Source organism: Anoplophora glabripennis, unplaced genomic scaffold, assembly GCF_000390285.2.
Source record: "Anoplophora glabripennis isolate ALB-LARVAE unplaced genomic scaffold, Agla_2.0 scaffold811, whole genome shotgun sequence".
NCBI lineage: Eukaryota > Metazoa > Arthropoda > Insecta > Coleoptera > Cerambycidae > Anoplophora > Anoplophora glabripennis.
Window position 1 is genome coordinate 43637 of NW_019417047.1, and position 23584 is coordinate 67220.

The window sequence follows — 23584 nt, forward strand, 5'->3', positions numbered from 1 at the left end:
TTTGTACTCTGAAATTGGTTTTATATTTTTTTAATAAATCAATATCGATAAATTTCAAATAAAAAAAAGTCGGAGAAATTTATATATTTATTGAAAATAAACCTCTACATAAGTAAACACTTCAGTTGTCTTTTAGTGGGTGACATTTTTGGAAGCATCCTTCCTACGGTTTAGCTAGTAGAGTAAAGTACATACAACGTATTTAATATCATTTGTTTGTTGTATGCTCGTTCAAGAAACGTAATATTTTTCGAGATTCATATAATGGCTATAAACTGTCACACTACCATACACTTAGTTGTCAATCTAAATAATGATTTAAATAATTATTGTTTCTCTTCGTCATCTATATTTGAGAGGTACAACTTTTCTCTGAATAGTCGATGTTTACGGATAACAGGCATGTTCTCAGAATGTTTAGCCTCGATAGAGTCATCGTTAGTTTCGTCACTCTCTTTAGCGAAATTAATAGATTTGTAAATCATTTTAGGGGTTTTAGTGTCACTTTTGTTTGATCTCGGTTTTGAATGTTCTTGCTTGTAATCGTCGTTTTGAAATTTATAAAAATTCTTTACATTTGATTTGCCATTTTTTGTATGTTTACTGGAAAGTTTTTTTAAAGGTATGCGTGCTGTTGAACTTCTTTTATTGTCTTGATCGTACTCTTCATCTGTGAGATCTTTTAAGTCTTTATAATCGAAATGGTCACTCTCCTCAAAATCGAAAGGATGTTTGTGGTAACGAGGATCTTGTTCGTTTTCTTCGTCCTCACTATCCGATTTGTTATCATTACTATCTTCGATTTTTCGTGTCTCTTTTGTTGCTAGTTCTTCCTCCTGGTTTTTGGGCGCAATATTTTCATCTTTTTTATAAGATGGTTTTAATGAGGGGTGATTCATTTGTAAAGGTTTTCTGTGCACATTATTTCTACCATGGAGAGTTGGGATATATTTGGGACCATTTAAATTTTGTTTCCTTGGTTTGTAGTGGTGATTAACGTAACTGACATTAGGTACACTCTGAGCCTTTTGATGTTGTGAATTGTATTGATTTGGAAATAGAGGTATTGGATTTACTTGTGGCTGATACGTATGTTGATTAACGTAAGGAGAATGATAAAAAGGTGCCTGTAGAGAATTATATAATGCATAATTTATCTTTTCATTTCCATCTGCGATATGTTTTCTAAATGGAACTAATTTATATCTAACATTGGCAGTAGGATAGCCGGTGGAATGATGAGGCACGATTACGTCAGGTTCTCTTTGTTCTACAGGTAAAACCACCGATTCAGATGGTGCAAAGTTTTTACTGCCTATTAACGATTGTTCTTTGTAATGCCCTAATTGATTGTCTCTATTAAAAACTTGACCATTAGATAATAGTTTGGGAAATTCGTAAATCATCTGTTGAGGTGGATGCTGAGGACGATAGAATTTAACCGATTCAGGTAAGTCTATAGCTACTGGATGTTTATATTCCGATTTTAAATTACTATAATCATCACTGAGGAAGACAGGTGGAACATAACTTTCTCTGTACACCAAAATAGGTTTTGTCTCTCCATAGTTGAATGAATGCTGAGGTAAAGTCCGTTTTGTTTTGTTACTAAATTGGTTATATGTAATATCAACACCTTCAACACTCCAGACGAGAATGACTAATATTTCGAACTGAAAAAAAAAATCAGAAGTTTTTAAATTGGTGATGTACACAGGCTGTTACAAATTCGCTTCTCACTACAGGGATCTCGGAAACGGTAAGAAATATGAAGTAGCTTAAATGGGGGCAAAGTTGCGTAATCAGGGGGCCGACATTATGCCTATAAAAAATCAAGGCTAACATGATTAATTTTCGAAAAATTTGAAAAAAAACGAAATTTTGGATATCCGTTTTTTCCGTCGTTTCAGCCTTGTTTGAGAGGTGAATATTGAAAAAAGAACAACACTTTCTCATGGCCACTTTTTGCCCTCTATCGAATGGCATAATCAATTTTCATCATCAACTTCATTTTTTTAAATATGACCCTAGAAATTTTATTACATTTTTTGCAAACCTTCATGACCCCCAATACTGTACTGCCTCAGCCCGAACCAGATTCAGACGTTTTGTCTCGAAAAATTAATCTTCAGTGTATTCGTTCCAAATTTATCTAAATTTTTTATTTAGATTTTATGGGGTCTAACGACACTTACAATGTACGATAATTCAATAAACAAAGAAATCTAAATAAAAAATTTAAATAAATTTCGAACGAATACACTGAAGATGAATTTTTCGAGACAAAACGTCTGAGTCTGGTTCGGGCTGAGGCAGTACGGTATTGGGGGGTCATGAAGGCTTGCAAAAAATGTAATAAAATTTCCAGGGCCATATTTAAAAAAATGAAGTTGATGATGGTCCTGGAGAGACGAAACATTAGATATAAAAATTGATTATGCTATTCAATAGAGGGCAAAAAGTGGCCATGAGAAAGTGTTCTTCTTTTTTCAATGTCACCTCAAACAAGGCTGAAATGAAACAAAAACGGATTTTTTAAATTTCGGTTTTTTCAAATGTTTCGAAAACTAATCATGTTAGCCTTGATTTTTTAGAGGCATAATGTCAGTCCCCTGATTACGCAACTTTGCCCTCATTTAAGCTACTTCGTATGTCTTACCGTTTCCGAGATCCTTGTAGTGAGAAGCGAATTTGTAACAGCCTGTATATAATAATATGACCAATAAAAAATTTGCTACTATTTTATATTTCATAGCACAGCAATTGTTTAGTTTTTAAATTAGTGACCATAAGTAATGAAAATGACCCTCAAGTATTTAAATTGGCCAATTATTTATAGCTGTCAATAATTATTTTTCTTATACGACACAATATAATTTTTCAAAAATCTGATGATATGTAGGTCACGCAACTAGAAGGAGAAAACAACTAAGTAAATATATATTATATATTACAAAAACATCAGTTTAGAAATTTACAATAAGTATAACTCAAGACCAATTCAAAGAAATATCATTTTTAAAATTTGATTGGTTGATGAATCGAAACAGATAGTTTTAAGATCCTGTATTTCTTGCGCAAAATAATATAGGAATACATTATACTGCGGCGATCTTTCACTGATACTTATTTGATATTTTAAATTACTAATTCAGCAGTATACAATTTTGTCTACTTTTGGTATTATAAAATGTGTCTATGAATGGAATTGAAAAGAAAAAAATCTTTTACATTTAATGGAAAAAAGTTAGTCTTGTCAAAAAATTCTGCTTTTGTTCAAATGTAGAAAAATGTTATTTTTAGTTAGTTTCAAGAAAACGGTCGTCTTAACCGTAGGTGTCGAGAACAAAAAAAATTAAGTTGAAATTTTGTCAATTTGAGAAATATCCTGTTCGAGTCCTTTGTAACATAGTTTGATTTCTGAATAATTTAGTAGTCCTTGTCAGAAGCAAAGAAAACATTTTGTTGAGAAAATTTATTCACAAAACTTAGGACTTTAATATGAATTATAATTCAAAAGAGCTTCTAATAACTGAATTGTTAATTAATTGAAAAAACCAAAATACACCGACTGATTCTAAATTTGCAATATGGGAATAAATTGTAAAACTGAACAAGTTTTCCTACACATTTTTTTTTGTACACGTCATTAATTTTTGAAAAATAAAAATACATTACAAATTATTATTGTTCCCAAAATGTAAAAATTCCGCATAAAAATTTTTTTGACAACCTGTGAACATTATTAAATGTCGAGGAACAGATTGTCTAGTTGTGTATTTCTTAATAATCCTGTACTGTATATCACTTAAAACTACATTTTAATAGAAGCAGGACTTTTTGTCATATCTTTAAATAAAAATTGTTTCAATTTTCCAAAGGTACTAGTATATTTCTATTTTATCGACTATTCTGCTTATTACACGACAAAACAGTGACATTTTATATATTACTAGATTCATAAATTTAAATTTTATCCAATGTAATTAAAATATACGGGGTTAATAAAAAATATATCCAAGGAAATTGAATAAATTAATGACTAAATCCATTTTTCGATTATACAGGGTGTTTCTTAATAACGTGCTAATATTTAAGGAGGTTATTCTTGGGTCCATTTTAAGAAAAAAACTCCAATTAAACATATGTCCTAAAAGTCTTAACTTTTGAACTACAGGGTGCTGAAGTTCTATGAAAAAACATTTTTTTATTATAACTGGTATTACCTACCCTACATATTTTTTCAAATTTGGTACACGCCTTCTATTCATCAAGATGCATTTTTTGATGTACATACAATTTTATTATTTTTGCCAGTAGCGTCTGTACAGGTTTTGTATTGAATATTTTTGAAGAAAAATATGTCACGCCACTGCTTTTTCTTTAAGTAAAAATCATTTTTGAAATCCTCATTCCTTTCTGAGCAAATGTGGTGTCTTGAATTTTTTCGTTTGACGTACGGTTTTTGCATAAAAAAATAAAATTCATTCATTTGCATCTTATTTACGAGGAAAAAAAATTTAATTTTGAACAATAATTTATTTATTTAAGATAATAACTTCTAAACATTGAAATTATGAAATTACAGTAATCTACATACATTTTGGATTGGTAAAAGAAAATTACCCTGGCGTGACATTTTTCTTCAAAAATATTCAATACAAAACCTGTACAGAGTACAGACGCCACTGGTAAAAATAATAAAATTGTTTGTACATCAGAAAATGGATCTCGATGAATAGAAGGCATGTACCAAATCTGAAAAAATATCTAGGGTAATACCAAAGTTATAAAAAAATTTGTTTTCATAAAACTTTAGCACCCTGTAGTTCAAAGGTTAAGACTTTTAGGACATATGTTCATATGAAGTTTTTTTCTTAAAATGGACCCAAGAATAACCTCCTTAAATATTAGCACGTTATTAAGAAACACCCTGTATATTTTTAAAATGACGTTTGCGTTTTTTTGTAGCTTCAGCTGATTTTACACAACTTTGTATATATGTTAACATTTTATTCAATTCAAATATCTTAACACCAGTAAATTTCAACAAGAAAAAAATTATGATGCATTACCCTGAACGTTTACTATGGAAATAATAAGTTTATATGAACTTTCTGAAAACAAAACACCAGGTAGATTTTATTTTAAAATCAAAGCACAGTATATTTTTCAGAGTGATATTTTTTCTATTGAAATTAATACAGAAACTTCAATGCACTTTACTAATTTAGTAGTCCCAATAATAATAGGTAATGTACCTGTACAACTTGAATGTACATGTACATGTACAATGTGTATTGTGTATAGGTATAACTCTTAAAAACTTATTATGAACTACTTACGGGTAACATCATAGTTGCGTTTATGTTTGGATTAATATGTATTTTACCACTGAGGAGAATAATTTAATATTCTTTTCTTATATACATATCTGTACACCATAAAAACAAGGTATAATTTTATCTTGTGGATTTACAATTTACTTTTTTATTTTTTACTGAAATTACTTTAAATACGATAAACAACTAAGAAAATCAATCTCGTCTACTTTAACCTACATCTACCTACATTTACCCACAACTTTCGATCTATTTCACCTAAAATTACCACAAATAGAGACGTGCTCATCATGTTTCACGTTCAAGGAGAAATCTGTAATAAAATTGTATCATATTTCTTAAATGATTTTTCCCAAAGACGCATATAAATATGCCTTTATTAGGATGTTCTATTTTTTACAAAAAAATCCTAATAAGATGCTTACTTCTGTTTTGGGCTGTTGTACAAGTTACGAGCTCGTGAACCCGCTATCTTTAGAAATTAGATGAGAAGAATTCTAAGGAATAGGTACCACCTAAAAAATATTGTTTTACTTATGATGTGGGCAGTGGCGGCTCGTCAGATGACGAAGTGACGCACCGCTTCGCCTAAAATTCGCGAACATCAATCTCGTACCGTACGAGGTATAGCATAAGCAGAAGAAGCGGATCGAAATCATTTTGTATTCCACTTCACTTCATAGCGTTGTTTACGGCGATTGTCAATGTTGTCATGGCAATGAGGCGACGTGGGGAAACGACCCACTAAACACGAAACGTAAATGAAACGCTGCAAATGAGATATTTTACTAAACATTTGAAACATTAACTAGAAACGTTTCTGTTTCATTACAGAAATGTAGCACTTGAAAACTTATTTAGTGAAACATAGCCGAAACGTTACAATTGAAGAGAGTTTGAAACATTACTCGAAACATTCCCTTTCGATCTCGGAAACATAACAGACGAACAACCCTTTGCTATTTTTGCTTATCTTATGGAACATTCGGCATTAGTTAAATTTTGCTCTCAATCCCCAATCCTTCTCAAGCGTTAGTTCATTTGCCTTTGTTATATAAAGACATAATTAGAAAAAAAAATGTGGTAGCATATTTATAACACAAGTCTAGAAAAAATGTATGTTCGTGACTTGCGTAGACTGCGCGTAACAGCCCGAGTTTATTTGTTTCCCGTGTGTCGTTTCAATTCGTATTATGTTAGGTTAGGTTTGCGGTTTGTCAGTTTGCTTGGTTTCGTTGTTATTCATCTTTACTTTGACGCTATTTTATGTGATAATTTGTAGTGTGTGCAGTTGTGGTTATTGTAAGGTGCATATAAAATAATGAATATTGATGCAAAATGTTTAAAACGATATGTGTAGAGATTTCCAATTTTGCGTCACATCTACCTAAATATAGTTATACCCACTACCTATTACAGACAAGAGGACAAGGGACAAGAACTAAGAAAATGGAACAACAACTATACGTTTCGATATAATTTGAAGAGCAACTACTTAGTCAGTGAGAACTATTTGAAATATGGATGAATCAAGTGAAATAGACGTCATTTATTTTATATTTTGTACAAATGTTTATATTTGTTTATGTGTATAGGCATGCTTAAATAAAAGAGTTTAGGTATACCTACAGATATTTACTTTGTCAAGATATCATTTTGTATCCTTATTTCTGCTGTATAATTTATTATTATTAAAAGGATATATGTAATATTGACCATGCGTAGAAGAAATTATAACTTTATATTATTTTTCAGTAATGTTATTTGTTTTTCATGTACCTACCATTTTAAGATTCATAATCATAACTAACTTTTTCTAATTATCAGTTCGTCATTGTTACCATATTCATGAAGGTCTCAACATTAGAAAATTTCCATTTCAGAAGCGTATTTGAACTATATAAAATGTGTAGCTTTTTTTTAATGCTTCTGATATTGTTTTGTGATATTTTTATTTGTACGATGAATGGCAAAATTCATAATCCATATTAGAAACTTTTTTCAGTGGCTTCTCAAAAAGAAAGAAATTCTTAGTAAAAGTTGCCGCATCCCCAAACTAGAAGAGCATATTTATTTTTTTTAATATACAATGTAACTTTTTTTAGTTCGAATTAAGTCATTCACAATACAAATAAAAATATCACAAAGGAGTATTAGAGATATTTAAAAAAATACTCACACTATTTATACTATTTCAAAAACGCTTTTGAAATGAAAATGATCTAAAGTTGAGAGCATTATGAGAACAATATGGTAATAAAATTATTATGTTACTCAAACATTTCTGAAAATATACTGAAACGTAAAACAAAAATATCGAGGGCATAAATGGAACATAAAAAGAATGTTACTGAAACCAATTTTTTGAAACGTTTCATTGGAAACGTATTTTGGGGAGGACATCTTGGGCTTCTAAAACGTTACCAGAACGTTGCATGGATTTTTTATGAAACGTTTCAAGAAAAATGGAAACGTTTCTGAAACATGTCAGAAACTGAAAAATGTTTAGTGGGGAATGACGCGGAAATTGAAGCAGCATCGCCATCGCCCATCGTCTGCCTTTAAACAGTTTATACAATACGTCGCTCAGTGCACGATTATAACGGTTCTTTGTTAATATTTGTTTTGTATCAAGAATTGTAGAAATCTTTTCTATGTATGATCCAGTTTGTATTTTATTGGAAACGTCATTTTCCAGGTGGAAAATTGGGGGCAAAAAGGATTTATTTTAAATTTCTCTAATTTATTTTTTAAAAAACCTAAATGAAAATCCTTCTCGCGAACGTCAGTTTTTTGGTAATATTGCAAATGCAACTAAAAATTTCCATATTCATTTAAAGCCGTTATCGACCTTGAACATTTTCGCCTACGGCGCTTTTTTTCTTTGAATATATTCTTAATGTCACGAGCCGCCACTGAATGTAGGACTTGTTCTCTAGTCGTTGAGAAATAAAGTCTTCTGCTACAATATTTTTGTAATTCTTCTAATTTATTGAAGCTAGTAAAGGTTTTTAAAAATATATCTGTTACCGCAAAACGCGTAACTTACATAAATACAAATTTTATATGTTTTTAATCAATTTTTGTTTTCTAATACCGACCTCTTATAAAAACACTTTTTTTTTTAATTAAAGAACGTGTCTAGCGAAGCCCGATTATGATTGTGCATACTTATTTTATTAAATTTAGTTGAAAATATTAATTTTTCATGAGATGTTACTAAAAGCCTTGTGCATATAATAATGCCTACAACAGGTCGGTAGACTACATAAATATAATCATACAATAAAAATTTACACAAAATACATATTTCGAAATATTATCATCATAAATTTTTTATCATGTACCACAACCGTAATTTTTAGTGCGGTATATCCAGTGAGTTGTGAGTTTCCCAGACTACAGCATCACAAAAATCGATACCTGCCTACAATCTAACACCCTTCTACATCAACGAGCATCGTTTAGTTTATCTCGCGTGAAAAAATATCTATTTATCTAACAATCCCTTTTGTTTCATTAAAATATAATATCTAAATATGTATTACATAGTAACGTATGCTTTTTTGTTAAGTGGACTTAGTGTCGCATTTGTATCGGGAAGTTCGCGGGATTGGAATTCTCCAAATCCTACAGTTTTTAATATCGGGGGTGTATTAAGCAGTAATGATAGCGAAAAATATTTTAAGGAGACCATTGATGTAAGTACTTAAACTACGTTTTAGTTAGAATATTCATAAAATCACTTGCATAGAATAAAATGTAGACCCCCTCCCATTGCAGGGCCGGATTAACCTATGGTGAGTACCGGGGCTACAAGCTCTACGCAGGCCCTCTCCAAATAAAGAAAACGATGTTAAATTTTAAAACCTAAACATAATTTTGTTTGACTCTAAAAAAAAATGATATAAAATTTCAAAACCTAAACAGTTTTGATTCTAAAAAAGAAAAATGCCAGATCTTGCCCGTAGTCCCTCCCTAGATCCGGCCCTGGCCCCTTAGTTATCCTCCCTATTCTTCGGAAATTAAATCTAAAATGCACCAAAATATCTACTACTGTAGAAAATTGAGATTATTTTTTTTCTGGGACGGTGTGTTATACGTAGAGTTCTAGGTAGGTGCATACATTAAGTTATTTCTTATGCTTTACACAGTAGCGTAACATTTATTTTTCAAAAAAAAATTTTGTTGTTTTCATTTAAAAGAAACTAAAAATTTTGGGAAAAACTGTTTTAGACAAAAGTTGTAGAACTTTTTATAACAAAAATTTTGAGCCCAGCCCGATGTCAATTGATAAACAAATGTATTAGTTATTGCAAAAAAAGCTAAAATCGCATATTTTTAAAAAACTTCTACGTCTTCAAAACGAAAAAAGATTTTTTTTACGAGACTCAAATCCATTTTTGTAAATTTACAAAATATTTGATAGTTTGGCAAAAATTGAGTTTTTCGAAAAAAAGACAAATAAATCATACAGTGATGAACTTTACGTGATACGTGACCCATCTTGGGCTTAATATTTTTTCTAAGTTGTACTTTCCTGTGCAAATTGCGCGCGTAGGCATTGCAAAATAATCGGAAATACCTATGCGAAAAATCTACCGAAACTTTGACTCCTTTTTTTGGGTCAAAAAATGTACATCAGAAAATCAGTGGCGTAACACCTCTGCAGTTTTCAATGGATAACATCTGTATTGTAATTCAATTATTAATGTTTGTCTTTATTAAGTCAATAGCCCAAGTTCACCAATAGCGTAGCTTTTAAAACTAATGTAAAACATCATGATATTTGAAACAATACGATGTTTTTAATTTCTACTCCATATACGTATCTTGAAAATCAGTGGTTTTATTTCGGATTAATTAACACACCCGTGAAGTTATGACTCGAACACATCATGCATGAATTTCGGAAATGAAGCATTTTGCAGCAAAACTATTTGTATACATATTTGTTCCGCCACGCACCATAAGGTTCCGTCCAACCCCCCTCTTCATTGTTTTGAGGTACGGGACGAAAGCGAGGGTGTTGGTATATAAGCCCTATACACATATAGACAGAAGAGTTTAGGTTAGAGTAGTGTTAAGACACCTTGTGAGAACTTATTATAAGTCATTAAATAAGTGAAAAATCAAGCCAAGGGTTTCATTAACAAAATCAGTCAGTGCCCCGTAATAATCCTGTCTGTCAGGGCAGGCAAAAGGAGATAATACCAGAAGGTGCTTCGTGCACAATCAAACAATATTTACATAATTTTTATCACGGAATCGACACATTTGGTCGATTAATAATAATAGAACATATTGATCTTTTCATCCTAAGATGTATTATACCTAGTATTATTTTGTTTCTGTAATTTTAATTTGCATAATAATGTTTTTAAAGTGTTATATTTCTCTTGCAGCATTTGAATTTTGATTCTCAGTATGTTCCAAAAGGAGTTACTTACTATCACACTGCAATTTTAATGGATCCAAATCCCATACGAACTGCTTTAAATGTGTGTAAATATTTGATTTCCAGTAAGGTAAGTGCTATATACCTTTAAAGTTGATTTTGTTAACCCTCCAAACAGATAGGTACTTGTGTAGCTTCTTAAAAATTTCCATGTCATTTACTTACTTTATCTAATAGGTAGTTTCTGCAGGTATACGCAGTGGTTGTATCCCATCCCCTCATTGGAGATTTGTCTCCTGCTGCAGTATCATACACAAGTGGTTTTTACCATATTCCTGTTATCGGAATTTCATCAAGAGACTCGGCATTCTCAGATAAGGTGTTCTAAATTAGCTATGATATACAGGATGTCTCAATATTCCGTGTACATCAAGATAACACAGATTCCTTGGGATCAAAATAAGACTTCACTTTTTCAAATAATAACATAAATATTACATTTACAGAAATAGGAAATTTAATACTACACAATAATGTATTTTTCCAAGTTTTTTCTGACTTGCAATTTTCCATTTATTTTATTTACCAATAGATTTTCGATACAAATCTGATTTAATTCTCATCAAATATTTTATTTGCTTGTTAATAAAAATTAAATAATGCTTTGTGTAGTTCGGGAATTGGTAAAAGAATGTTCTTTCACGAAAAAAATCTCTATAACAAAATAAATATTAAAAACTAAATAAAACAACTATTTTGGGTATTCTTAGCAATCCCTACATCTATGCGTTAGAAAGAAAACCTATGTTCATCTTTTGCCACCCAAAATCTTCTTGCCTACCAAATTTTGTTGAAATATCTAAAGAAGTAACAAAGTTACCTTTTAAAAATGAAACAAAACACTTATCAAAGGCTCTTAACTTCTTGCAGAAGCAAAATTCACCTGAAAAATTGTACTAAGGTAACTTGATCTAAATCAATTTATTTTCATCTGAGGAATCGATTCTTGAAGTATAGTCCTTTCGTCATTAATTTCCAGACGCCCTGTATATGCATGCTAATCAAATATTAAAAAGAACTTTCTTATAACAAACATTAAAGACATTTTAATTAGCATAACAATTTCAGAATATTCATGTATCGTTTCTAAGAACGGTTCCTCCCTATTCACATCAGGCTGACGTTTGGGTAGAAATGTTAAAATACTTTAATTACAAAAAAGTTATATTTATTCATAGTTCCGATACAGACGGAAGAGCCTTACTTGGCAGATTTCAAACAACTTCTCAAAGCCTAGAAGATGATGTGGACATTAAAGTTCAGGTATACTAAATTGGTTGTGGATCTAATAGCATTCTAGAAAATCCTGTTTAAGGTTGAATCGGTAATAGAATTTGAATCAGGTTTGGACAGCTTTAAGGACCAACTTAAGGAAATGAAGAATGCCCAAGCAAGAGTTTATCTGATGTATGCGAGGTAGATAAAAAGATGCCAACTTTTTGAAGGGACCTAGAGATATTTAATTTTTTTTTCCAGCAAGACAGACGCTAAAGTGATATTCCATGACGCAGCTGCATTAAATATGACCGATGCTGGATATGCATGGATAGTCACAGAACAAGCATTAGAAGCTGACAATGCCCCGGAAGGGATCTTGGGACTGAAACTTGTTAATGCCACAAATGAAAAGGCTCACATTCGGGACAGTATGTAAGCAGGTTTTACTTGAAACTTAAAAAAAAAGAAATCTAGACATCGTGTATTGCATTAAGTTTATACAAGTGTGTTTCAGTTATGTTCTGGCATCTGCCTTGAGAGATATGAATCAGTCGAAGGAAATAACTGAAGCCCCAAAAGACTGCGACAACTCGGGTTCCATATGGGAAACCGGAAGAGACTTATTTAATTTTATCAGAAAACAAATACTAATAAATGGGGAGACAGGAAAAGTTGCGTTTGATGACCAAGGTGACAGAATTAATGCCGAGTATAATTTAGTCAATATTCAAAGAAAGAAGAAAAAAGTCGTCGTCGGCAAATTTTTCTTCAAAAGGGTAAAGATTGATATTATTTGATAAAATTGTTACCGTGGAGGCACTAAAATGATTAATAATTAATATAACATATCCTAAAATAGTATTTTTTTGGTAATTCTCAAGATATCGAAACCACATTTTGTTACAGGAAAGCGATAAAATGCATTTGAATGTCGATGAAAAAAGCATAATTTGGCCAGGACGGCAAAGTGTAAAGCCAGAAGGATTTATGATACCGACTCATTTAAAGGTTTTGACTATAGAAGAGAAACCCTTCGTATACGTTAGAAAATTAGAAGAGCCCCAAGATGCTTGTACCACTGAAGAAATTCCGTGTCCCCATTTTAACACGGCAGGTGTTAATTTTAAACATTCCCCAAGTTATAAGTTTACTAATACATAAAAAAATTTCAGTACACGTAACTCATTGTTGTAAAGGATATTGTATGGATCTATTGAAGGAATTATCAAAAAAGATTAATTTCACTTATAGTCTGGCCCTTTCTCCAGATGGTCAATTTGGCAATTACATTATAAAAAATTTCTCTGTGGGTGGCAAAAAGGAATGGACTGGTTTAATAGGTGAACTGGTTGGTGAGAGGGCCGATATGATAGTTGCACCACTGACTATAAATCCGGAACGAGCAGAATTCATAGAATTTAGTAAACCATTTAAATACCAAGGAATTACTATTCTAGAGAAAAAGGTAATCGTTTATACAAATTAATTTTGCATTACCTACACACAGAAATAATATTTGTTTCAGCCCTCAAGATCATCTACTTTAGTGTCATTTTTACAGCCGTTTAGTAATACATTGTGGATTTTAGTTATGGTTTCGGTTCACGTGGTGGCCCTTGTCTTATACTTACTAGATCGATTTTCTCCATTCGGTAGATTTAAATTAGCAAATACAGACGGAACCGAAGAGGACGCTCTAAACTTGTCTAGTGCAATTTGGTTTGCATGGGGAGTGCTCCTTAATAGTGGTATCGGTGAAGGTAACTAATTGCTTCAACAATTCTTATTTAAACGTAAGACCATGATCTGAATATCAAAAAACTCCTATTCAAGTTGCTCGATCTCTCACCGGACAACAATAAAGCCATTGTAATTATTATAACATGTTTCTATGATTTTCATTTTTAAGTCTGCAAATATACAGGCTGTTACAAATTCGCTTCTCATTACAGGGATCTGGAAAACGGTAAGAGCTACGAAGTAGCTTAAATGGGGGCAAAGTTGCGTAATCAGGGGACCAACATTATGCCTCTAAAAAATCAAGAGTAACATGATTAGTTCTCGAAATATCTGAAAAAAGCCGAAATTATGGAAATCCGTTTTTTCCGTCGTTTCAGTCTTGTTTGAGGTGAATATTGAAAAAAGAAGAACACTTTCTCATGGCCACTTTTTGCCCTCTATCGAATGGCATAATCCATTTTTATATGTACGTTTCATCTCGCCAGAACCATCATCAACTTCATTTTTTTAAATAGGACCTGGAAATTTTATTACATTTTTTGCAAGCCTTCATGACCCCCAATAATGTACTGCCATCAGATTCAGACATTTATCTAAATTTTTTATTTAGATTCCTTTGTAATATCCAACTAGTTATTTAAACTTTACATATAAAAATTGATTATGCCATTCGATTGAGGGCAAAAAGTGGCCATGGGAAAGTGTTGTTCTTTTTTCAATGCCACCTCAAATAAGGCTGAAATGAAACAAAAACGGATTTCCAAAATTTCAGTTTTTTTTCAAATATTTCGAAAACAAATCATGTTAGCCTTGATTTTTTAGAGGCATAATGTTGGTCCCCTGATTACGCAACTTTGCCTCCATTTAAGCTACTTCGTAGCTCTTACCGTTTCTGAGATCCCTGTAGTGCAAAACGAATTTGTAACAGCCTGTATAGTTTAAAAAGTAGATAATTCCAATTTCGGTTACAGTAGTTGTCTTCAGGATTGTTTGCACCTTTTAGGTATTTTGTAAAATAGATCAATTTCAATTTGAAAAGGGAAAATACCTTTGTTGCGAATTTACAAGAAAAATAAAAAATATATGTATATGTATACATACCAAGTGAACCATTTTTTACGTTACATTTTGAAAACTTAAAACTGACAAAACTTTTTAAATTCAAATGGAACACCCTGTATTTTTTACACCATATTATAGAAAGACAAATTCTCTTTTCACCCATATAGGCATTGTAGAGGTTACAGTTTTGATTTTCTCAGATATTTGCGGTTTTCTCGCTTCAAAAACTAAATTTCATTAGGATATATTTATTTACCGTTACAATTAAAACAGTTTATATGCAGAGACAATTTATTCTCTTTTTTACACCATACACTTTTAGGTACACCTCGTAGTTTCTCCGCAAGGGTTTTAGGAATGGTATGGGCTGGATTTGCTATGATAATCGTTGCTTCTTACACTGCAAATTTGGCTGCGTTTCTGGTACTGGAAAGGCCAAAAACAAAATTAACTGGCATAAACGATGCTAGAGTACGTAAGCATTTATTTAAACTTTGTATTTTATAGCACAAATATTGCAGGGCATCGCACACTTTGAGTATTCTAAATTATATTTTTAGCTCCGGAATACCATGGAGAATCTGACATGTGCCACGGTAAAAGGGTCTGCTGTAGACATGTATTTCAGGAGACAAGTCGAATTATCTAACATGTACAGGACCATGGAAGCCAATAATTATGATACAGCAGAAAGCGCTATCAACGACGTAAAACACGGGTAAAGGAACATTTTACTGTTTAATTGATATATTATTATATGTATGTTCAAAAATTGGCCATTAACTTTTAGGAAACTCATGGCTTTTATCTGGGACAGTTCACGGTTGGAATTCGAGGCAGCTCAAGACTGTGAATTGGTTACAGCTGGGGAATTGTTTGGGCGTTCCGGGTACGGTATTGGCCTCCAAAAAGGATCTCCTTGGGCAGATGACGTGACTTTGGCTATTTTAGACTTTCACGAAAGTAAGTAATATTTTACATTTTTATTCTAATAAAAACTCGAGGATCAGCAAGAAAGGCATACGATAGTCTATAAGAGTCTTACGTAGGTCTAGTAACTGTTTTCTAAGTAGGAATGAAGTGTTGTATTTATTTATTATAATATTACAGCTCGCTTCAATTCAGGAACCTCAACCTCAACAAAATTGTACTTGCTTTAAAATCTTACTGAGAAACTTTGTGGCTTTCGATTATCTTGTACGCTTCGTTGTCTACAAGAAAATCGAAAACTTACTGACATTTAACTTCCTCAAAATGCAATGCAATACATTTGTTTTTTAAAAATCTATAAACAAATTTGATTTTAAGAGCATTCTTCTCATTTCAGTGAAAATGTGAGTGGGTGTTGTGATTATCCTTAGGAGTTCACATCCATTAAAAATTGTAGTCGTGACCAAAAAGTTTGAAGATTTCCTATTGATCTCTATTGCAATTCACCAATGACCAATGGTACAAAGTCAAGGAGACAAAATCATGTATTAGATATGAGAATGGAAGTGAATGAGCAAAATCTTATTTTACAGAATTTGTTGACATGATTTTGATATTTGATTTGAAAATTTTACAGCTAGTTAAAAGCTTTAGAACATAAATCATTGGCAAAGTATAATATTTTACAAATTTTTCTTATCTTTATTCATATCCAGATACTTGCTTCCACGTGCCATATTGTCAGATCTAAATAGAATTTATTTACAGATGTTTATATTATATGTAGGCAATTATGTTACGGAACAAATACATTTTTCGTATTGTCGAAAATAGGCGCCCAAGAGACGGTACTGTCTTTGTTTGATTTATAGGGAAAACAAATCATAATTTTGATTATCGTGAACTTGAATTGTATTTAATATTCCTGCATTACTGTATTTTATGTTATTCTGTATTGTATTTTGTATTACAAGGTTGGGCCTGAGGTTTCTGGAGCCCTCTGATATTTCAGCATGTGAGTTATGTACAGAAAAAATCAACCAACAAATATGGCTAACATTTGTTTAAAGCTAAATATAAAGTCATGTCAGATTGAAATTCTGGATGCTCGATTAAACTCTGTATACAGACTTTCGTCTTGTAATTCCCATCACATGAGATGGAATTATTTATAGAAAAATTTGAGAAATTGCCACACGAGAGGATGCATGTTTGGTTGTAAAATAGATGGCATTCCGACATATATTATATATTTCTTACCAGTTAATCTGTATTTAATTTGATTTTCCATATCCTTGTGAGTTTTTCTTTCTTGGAGAATTAAAATGATACAAGTTCTGATATGTTTGCGGCACTGAACAATATCTCTTTAACTTTGTACTGCTCTCCATATTAAAAATAAACTACGATTTATGTTTTTTTCAAAGCAGTTAGGTAAAAAATATAGCAAAAATGGCTTCAAAATATTAAAATATAAAGCGATAAAACTGAGAGCTTTAAGTGATTTTAAAGTAAAATAATAGATGTCAGCTTTATTGTTCTTGTAAATAAATATGAATAATTTATAAAAAAATTATTTTTGTTTTATTTTCCTAATTTACAAAAAAAAAAAATTATTTATAACGATTATTTGATATATGATTTTTCTTGTTGAAGTATTTCTGCGGGTCAGCATCGACTCGGTATTGGCAACCCCAATTCAAGTCAACTCTGAAATATCAATTCTGTTCATATTATAAGTTATTTTTTACAATTTTGTAGAAAGTGATATACTTAATTGAAAAAAAATAAATTGTTATATTTGAGAATCGACCAAAGTATTTATTTATTTCCATTTCAGGTGGTTTCATGGAAAGCCTCGATAACAAATGGATCCTACAGGGGAATCTCCAGCAGTGCGAACAATTCGAAAAAACCCCAAATACTTTGGGTTTAAAGAATATGGCAGGGGTTTTTATTCTGGTTGGTGCCGGTATTGTTGGGGGCATTGGCCTCATTGTTATAGAAATGGCCTACAAAAAACATCAAATAAAGAAACAGAAAAGAATGGAACTTGCCAGACATGCCGCCGATAAGTGGAGAGGGGCTGTAGAGGTATTTTGAATCCATATTTATCCTTTTGTTATAATATTAAAAAAAACTTGTGCATCAAATAAAAACAAATTTCTCGCTTCACTAAAATTATGAAAAGTAGGTACGGTACATGCACAGTGTACTTCACTTTCTTCACAGGGGAGAAGGGAGATAAACAAAAATTTGGTGTAATTGATGCTCTAGGTCAGCGGTCGGCAACTGGCGGACCGAGGTCCGGGTCCGGACCGTGGAAGGTAAAATACTGGACCGCCAAAATTTTTTTAAAGTATAAATTACTCAAAATTATTTAAAAAATATTTTTTTCTAGTACTTTACAATTGTGTGACTGATTTGAGTTCTTAATGGTTAGTAAGGACTTAAATTTGAGTCCAAATTAAAATAAAAAATTAGTAAGAAATACGAATTTTTTTACTGGAGCTTCTTAAATATTTTCAAAAATCGATCAAACCTTGACATTACCAGAACAAAGTAACAAAATGCTCAATAAGAATAAACTGATGTTAGTGAAGGTGATTGAGTAAAATTATAAATATATACATTTTTTAATAAATAACCCTTTGCCCCAAAAGGATCAATCAGAGTTGGATTTATAAATTTAGTTTTCGAATCGTGCGAGTAGTGCAAGTAAACAAATGTATAAGCAAAGCACACTAGTGTGACTTTTGCTACACTATCATGTGGTTTATGAAATTTTATTTACAAAATTATATTGTGCAAAAGTATAGTTCTCCAAATTATAATCTTCCTCTTGAAAGAATTTATGGTCCTGTGTTCTTTTGAAGTTTGAAGTATAAGGCAATGTACATATTTTATGGTTAAAATTTATTTTGAATAACTGCCATTATTTATTTTTTTGTTATAAAATAAGTGAGAGAAATTCACTCTCTCTCTCTCTCTCTTCATTTTCATGTATTACTATAATTCAATATATTTTAGAAACGAAAATCTTTACGTGCTTCTTCAGCAACTCAAAGAAGAATTAAATCCAATGGGGTGAACGATCCCGTCACAATTTCCCATGTAGTGGACAAGTTTCAAAGAATTGGACAAATGTATGGACCTGAAAGGGCTTGGCCTGGTGATACTGACATCAGACAAAGAAGGTTGGATGACACAGGAGGGGTTCAACCTGTCCCAAGATATTTACCAGCTTACACACAAGATGTATCACATCTAATTGTTTAAAATTATTGTTGTTTTACTATTAGTGCAGTATATAAGAACAATGTAATCGATAAAAGAGCAAAAAGAAAGTTAATAAACATATAGCAAACTTATTTCCGTTGTAATCATATTATGCAATAACACTATAAAGTTGTAACGTTAATGTCTGTTTGCAGCTAAGTTCCTCAAAAAAATTTAAACAGATGCTTAAATTTAAGCATCCATTTAATGGCCATTTAAGATGTTTAAGAGTTTTAAGACATGCTTCAAGCCGAGGCAGAGTAAGTAGGAGCAGGACAACCAGAAATAAGAAGCAGACATGTGTATTATTGAGCTTATAGCTTTTGCTACTAATTTAAAAGGGAAATACAAAAATATTAGATGACTAGACTACATTGTACATGGTCTGACCATTTCTACACTTTAGACGAGTTTAATTTTTCCACAGGATTTCTTATTACAAAATAAACTTGCCTGCGCAGATATTATCGTTAATAGAGGATCAGTTACAATGGTTAGAATTAGTGATGGGAATAATCGAATGAATTAAATAATCGAGAGGTTACCATTCGAATTAATTTTATAATCGAATGATCATTCGAATGAATAATCGAAAGTTCACTGAAAATTTCCGGTCTATCCCAAATCATATGCGAAACATGTTGACGTTAGGTAAATGAATGACTGTCGCGGATTGGGGCATTTCTTCCATATTTTCTTCGTTGCCAGTTGAGTGATTCAGCAGCATGTGTTTAAAATGAGTAGTCGCCGCCTAAAGTGGTCCATTTTTTGTGATTTATTTGAAAAAAAAAAAAATTATATAGAAAACATAATTTGGCATTATTTTCATTCATATGAATTTTTATCCCCGCTAAATAAAGCTCCCATCTAACCCCCCGCGATGACACTTATAAAATTCCTGCATACCTTTTTTATTGTATGTCGGTGATATTCGATTGTCTCATCTATCCTCTCGGCCGTCTTATCTCGAGATGTTGTAGCTCGTTAGAGCGTTGGAACAATCGAAACATCTGCGCACTCGCTCGAGTAGTGCACGTATTAGTAACGCTGTGGCCACTGTCATTCGTATCCGAATAATCGAATGATTCTATATGACCACTCGAGATATCTCGAGAGATTTTCATAATCGATATAATCGATAATTTTCATTCGAGTAGTCCCATCACTAGTTAGAATTCAGTATGTCATCAAAATAATTAATTTTCACTTTTTACTATGATGATGGTGGTGACTTGTTGACTTATGAGCATAGAAAATACTATATTTTCTATGCTTATGAGTTATGGTAGGCCCAGAGCAGAGACTATTGCTTCTGGGTAGGCCCATCGGACCCATCCCATAATCAAATAGATCAGTGTTGCCAGATGGAAATTTCTGTCAACAGTAGGAATGTAGCCAAAAAAACAGGAGATTTATTTTTTCAACAGGAGATTTTAATAAATATATTTTTTAATAGAGGAACATAAGTACATGCACAAAATATAGCAAAATATATAAATGTAGGAGTTCGTATAATAGTTTTCAATTACATCAATACGTCACGTGATTTGACAACAGTCAGTTGTCAAAATGATAAATCCCGGAATCCCGCTGAAGTAAACGAACGTTGAACTCGCCTTCTATTCTGTTAGGCCTAGTTCATATAAACGTGAATTGCGGATTTAAATTTAAATATGTACATGAACTGGGCTACAGAAAATATAACAGAACTGAAAATATTGACAAGTGACGAACACAGTGCCGTTAGAGAACAGTGTCGTACTAAAATAATCTTATTCTGGGGAAAATTAGTAAATCAACAGAAGATTTCATAGAGAAACCAGAAGAATATACATTGAAATTAAAAACAGGAGATCTCATAGTGAAAACAGTAGAACAGGAGAGTGAGAGTGAAAACAGGAGATCTCCTGTTAAAACAGGAGATCTGGTAACACTGAAATAGATCCATATGAACCACAAAACATACAATATACAAAGTGATCCATTAACGGTACGGAGCGGCTGTACACAGAAAACTAGACGTGCTGGGGTTAAAGGGTAAAAAATCCACAGATTTAATATTCCACGGACATCTGTGAAAAAATCTATTAACAAAGCAAATCTGGCCAAATGATTTAAAATATTTTGTAACTTCACCGCTAGGGAGCGCAACTGCTATAGTGTTACAGAAAATTGTCGTTTTTTCTAAATTTCGCTTTGATTAAGCTGAAAATACACTTTTTAGATACACTGTCCATATCCTTCACAAGTTTTGTTTGAAGTTTTTTTTGCTATTACCATAGCAACGCCAGTATGAAGGAAGCCATCTTGAAATTTATATTAATTTCCTGCTCAACGGGATAGACGACGCTAATTGGAAGTTTTGTAATTGTCCCCGTTTACTAAAAAAATTAAATGCAACGATATTTTTCATTTTTTTATTAATTCCAAATATCTGAGTATTTATAAAGATTATTGTTTCCATAATGAGGCAGTGAAAATGAAAATAGACAACTGAAAAATTATGCCAAACGAAATGGAAATGTGACAGCTCCTGCTATGTGCAAAATTAATGTTATTTGTATTGGCAAAGTACTGAACAAGGAAAATGCCTTTTACGAATGTGGAAGCGTATGATATGTTGGCAGTTTATTTTCAATGTTTGGAAAATGCCGTCTTCAAGAGAGTACGCCAGACGACGCCACTACATTTTGTAAGACGACATCGCCATGCACGGTGCAAGAACGGAAGATAATATTAATAATAATTATTATTAATGTGTTGGTTTATGTCCATGTAAATCCCCAAATAAGTGTTAGGGAATTAGAGAGCTGGGAATTTCATATGGAAAACAAGTACTTTTCGCACACAAAATGACACTAATTTTGCAGGAAGCAAGAGCTGTCACCTGTCACACATCGTTTGACTCATAGATTTAATAGAGTATACTATATTAGATCTATGGTTCGACATAACTTTTCATTTGTCTATTTTCATAGGACATAGCCTGCAAATACTCAGATATTTGAAATTAATAAAAAAATGAAACATAGCGGTTATTAAACAAAAATTCAAATAATAATATATAAGTGCTTTTTTGGTACAGTTTTACAACTTAATTTTGGCTTGGACTATGTCAATGTTATAGAGAACTAAATAAAGGAAGATGTTCTAGCACAACTTCACTATTTTACCAATAACTTGAAAACGAAAAAGATATTGACTTTTGGTTTGTGTATTCGTTTTCTTAGTGAATGGTCTATTAAGCTATGAAAAAAACCTTTATCGTTGCATTTATTTTTTTTAGTAAACGGAGACAATTATTACAAAACTTTTCTAATTAGTCGTTTATACCCAAATTATAGTAAAAATAAATTTTATTAATAGTTCTTTAAAATGAGCCGTCGCGTCGTTTTTTAAATCGATTAAGGCATTTATGTAGAAGTAATGACGATTGAAAAATTTCAAGACGGCGTCCTTTATTATACTGGCGTTGCTATATGGAAACAAAAAAAAAAAAGTTTAAACAAAACTTGTGAGGGATTTAACAGTGTATCTAAAAAGTGTATTTTTATCTTAGGTTATATAGGGTGTCCGCCAAAACGGTTTTTCTTGAAAACGAGTAAAAAAAATTTTTTATTAAATTCTGCTGTGAATTAATGTTACTATTTTAAAAAAAAAAAGTGTTACCGAGATATTAATTTTTTTCGAAATTTGGGGCCCTACTTTGGGGGTCTAATAACACCTCAGGGGTGCCAATTTGTATATAGGTAAGTTTGGTTAAATTACAATATTTTGGACACCCCTACATGCACCTGCTCTGTATCGGTTCTTATACGGGATACCCTGTATAAGCGAAATTTAGAAAAAACGAGGATTTTCTGAAATATTATAGCAGTTGCGCCCCCTAGCGGTGAAATTACAAACTTAAAAATATTTTAAATTAATTTCTTTTGGCCGTATTTCTTAATATATTTTTTACCCCTTAATCGTAGCACGTTTAGTTTCCTATGTACAGCCGCTACTTAATGACCAACTTGAAACCTGGTGCAACAGGTGGAAAGTCAAAATTAATCCCAACAAAAGTTCGGCTATCCTTTTTACCAAACGAAAAATCCCACAAAACCTCGACAGACTGACACTATCCCAGGAACCTATCTCCTGGAATCGACAAACACGATACCTGGGCGTGACGATGGACCAGCGTCTCACGTGGAAACCGCACATCGTGGAGACGGTGGCGCGAGCGAAGACCACCAGGGCTAGGCTCTATCCCTTACTCAAAGGTGGAAACACCCTCAGTTTAAGGAATAAGCGAACGCTTATCAAGGTGGTACTTCAACCGCAGCTAACCTACGCCTCCACGGCGTGGGGTCACGCGGCAAAAAGCCACTTAAAGTCATTACAGGCTGTGGAAAACATAGCCCTCCGCACGGCCACCGACGCGCCCTGGTACGTAAGAAACACTGACATATTACGAGACTTACAATACACAAACGCTACACAGACAATAAGACAAAACGCGGAGAAACGATTTGACGTAGCCGCTAGACATGACAATCCCCTCCTCAGGCAA

At 32.3% G+C, this 23584-nt stretch overlaps 2 protein-coding genes across 4 annotated transcripts in view; one reads left to right on the plus strand and one right to left on the minus strand.

Moving 5' to 3' along the window:
• Nucleotides 1-158: 158 nt before the first annotated feature.
• The window catches only part of LOC108912455, a 50500-nt gene continuing 27074 nt past the window's right edge, over nucleotides 159-23584 (minus strand). The window contains exon 2 of the mRNA XM_018717686.2: nucleotides 159-1673. Within this exon, the coding sequence (XP_018573202.1) occupies nucleotides 327-1673 (1347 nt within the window). The 3' untranslated portion in view covers nucleotides 159-326. The remainder of the gene's footprint in view (nucleotides 1674-23584) is intronic.
• On the plus strand, nucleotides 1371-19121 carry LOC108912450 (glutamate [NMDA] receptor subunit 1). Of its 3 annotated transcripts, none has more exons than XM_018717672.1 (15): nucleotides 1371-1450; nucleotides 10748-10870; nucleotides 10991-11119; nucleotides 11869-12063; nucleotides 12116-12216; nucleotides 12277-12450; nucleotides 12533-12794; nucleotides 12925-13132; nucleotides 13191-13483; nucleotides 13544-13778; nucleotides 15143-15291; nucleotides 15381-15538; nucleotides 15611-15783; nucleotides 17591-17844; nucleotides 18781-19121. In XM_018717672.1, the coding sequence occupies exons 2-15, from the start codon at nucleotides 10811-10813 to the stop codon at nucleotides 19027-19029; spliced, it is 2640 nt and encodes an 879-aa protein (XP_018573188.1). In that variant the 5' UTR covers nucleotides 1371-1450; nucleotides 10748-10810; the 3' UTR covers nucleotides 19030-19121. The 3 variants fall into 3 exon arrangements, with proteins under 3 accessions (XP_018573188.1, XP_018573190.1, XP_023311636.1); XM_018717674.1 differs by lacking the exon at nucleotides 1371-1450 and adding an exon at nucleotides 9838-10562; XM_023455868.1 differs by lacking the exon at nucleotides 1371-1450 and having other exon boundaries at nucleotides 10711-10870.

What these genes read in the sequence shown, in the direction of transcription:
- LOC108912450 (XM_018717672.1), top strand. Translation starts at nt 10,811, where the DNA reads ATGGATCCAAATCCCATACGAACTGCTTTAAATGTGTGTAAATATTTG. An exon ending in ACTCGGCATTCTCAGATAAG is followed by an intron (nt 11,120 to 11,868) that starts GTGTTCTAAATT and finishes TAACAATTTCAG; the next exon opens with AATATTCATGTATCGTTTCT. An exon ending in GTTTATCTGATGTATGCGAG is followed by an intron (nt 12,217 to 12,276) that starts GTAGATAAAAAG and finishes TTTTTTTTCCAG; the next exon opens with CAAGACAGACGCTAAAGTGA.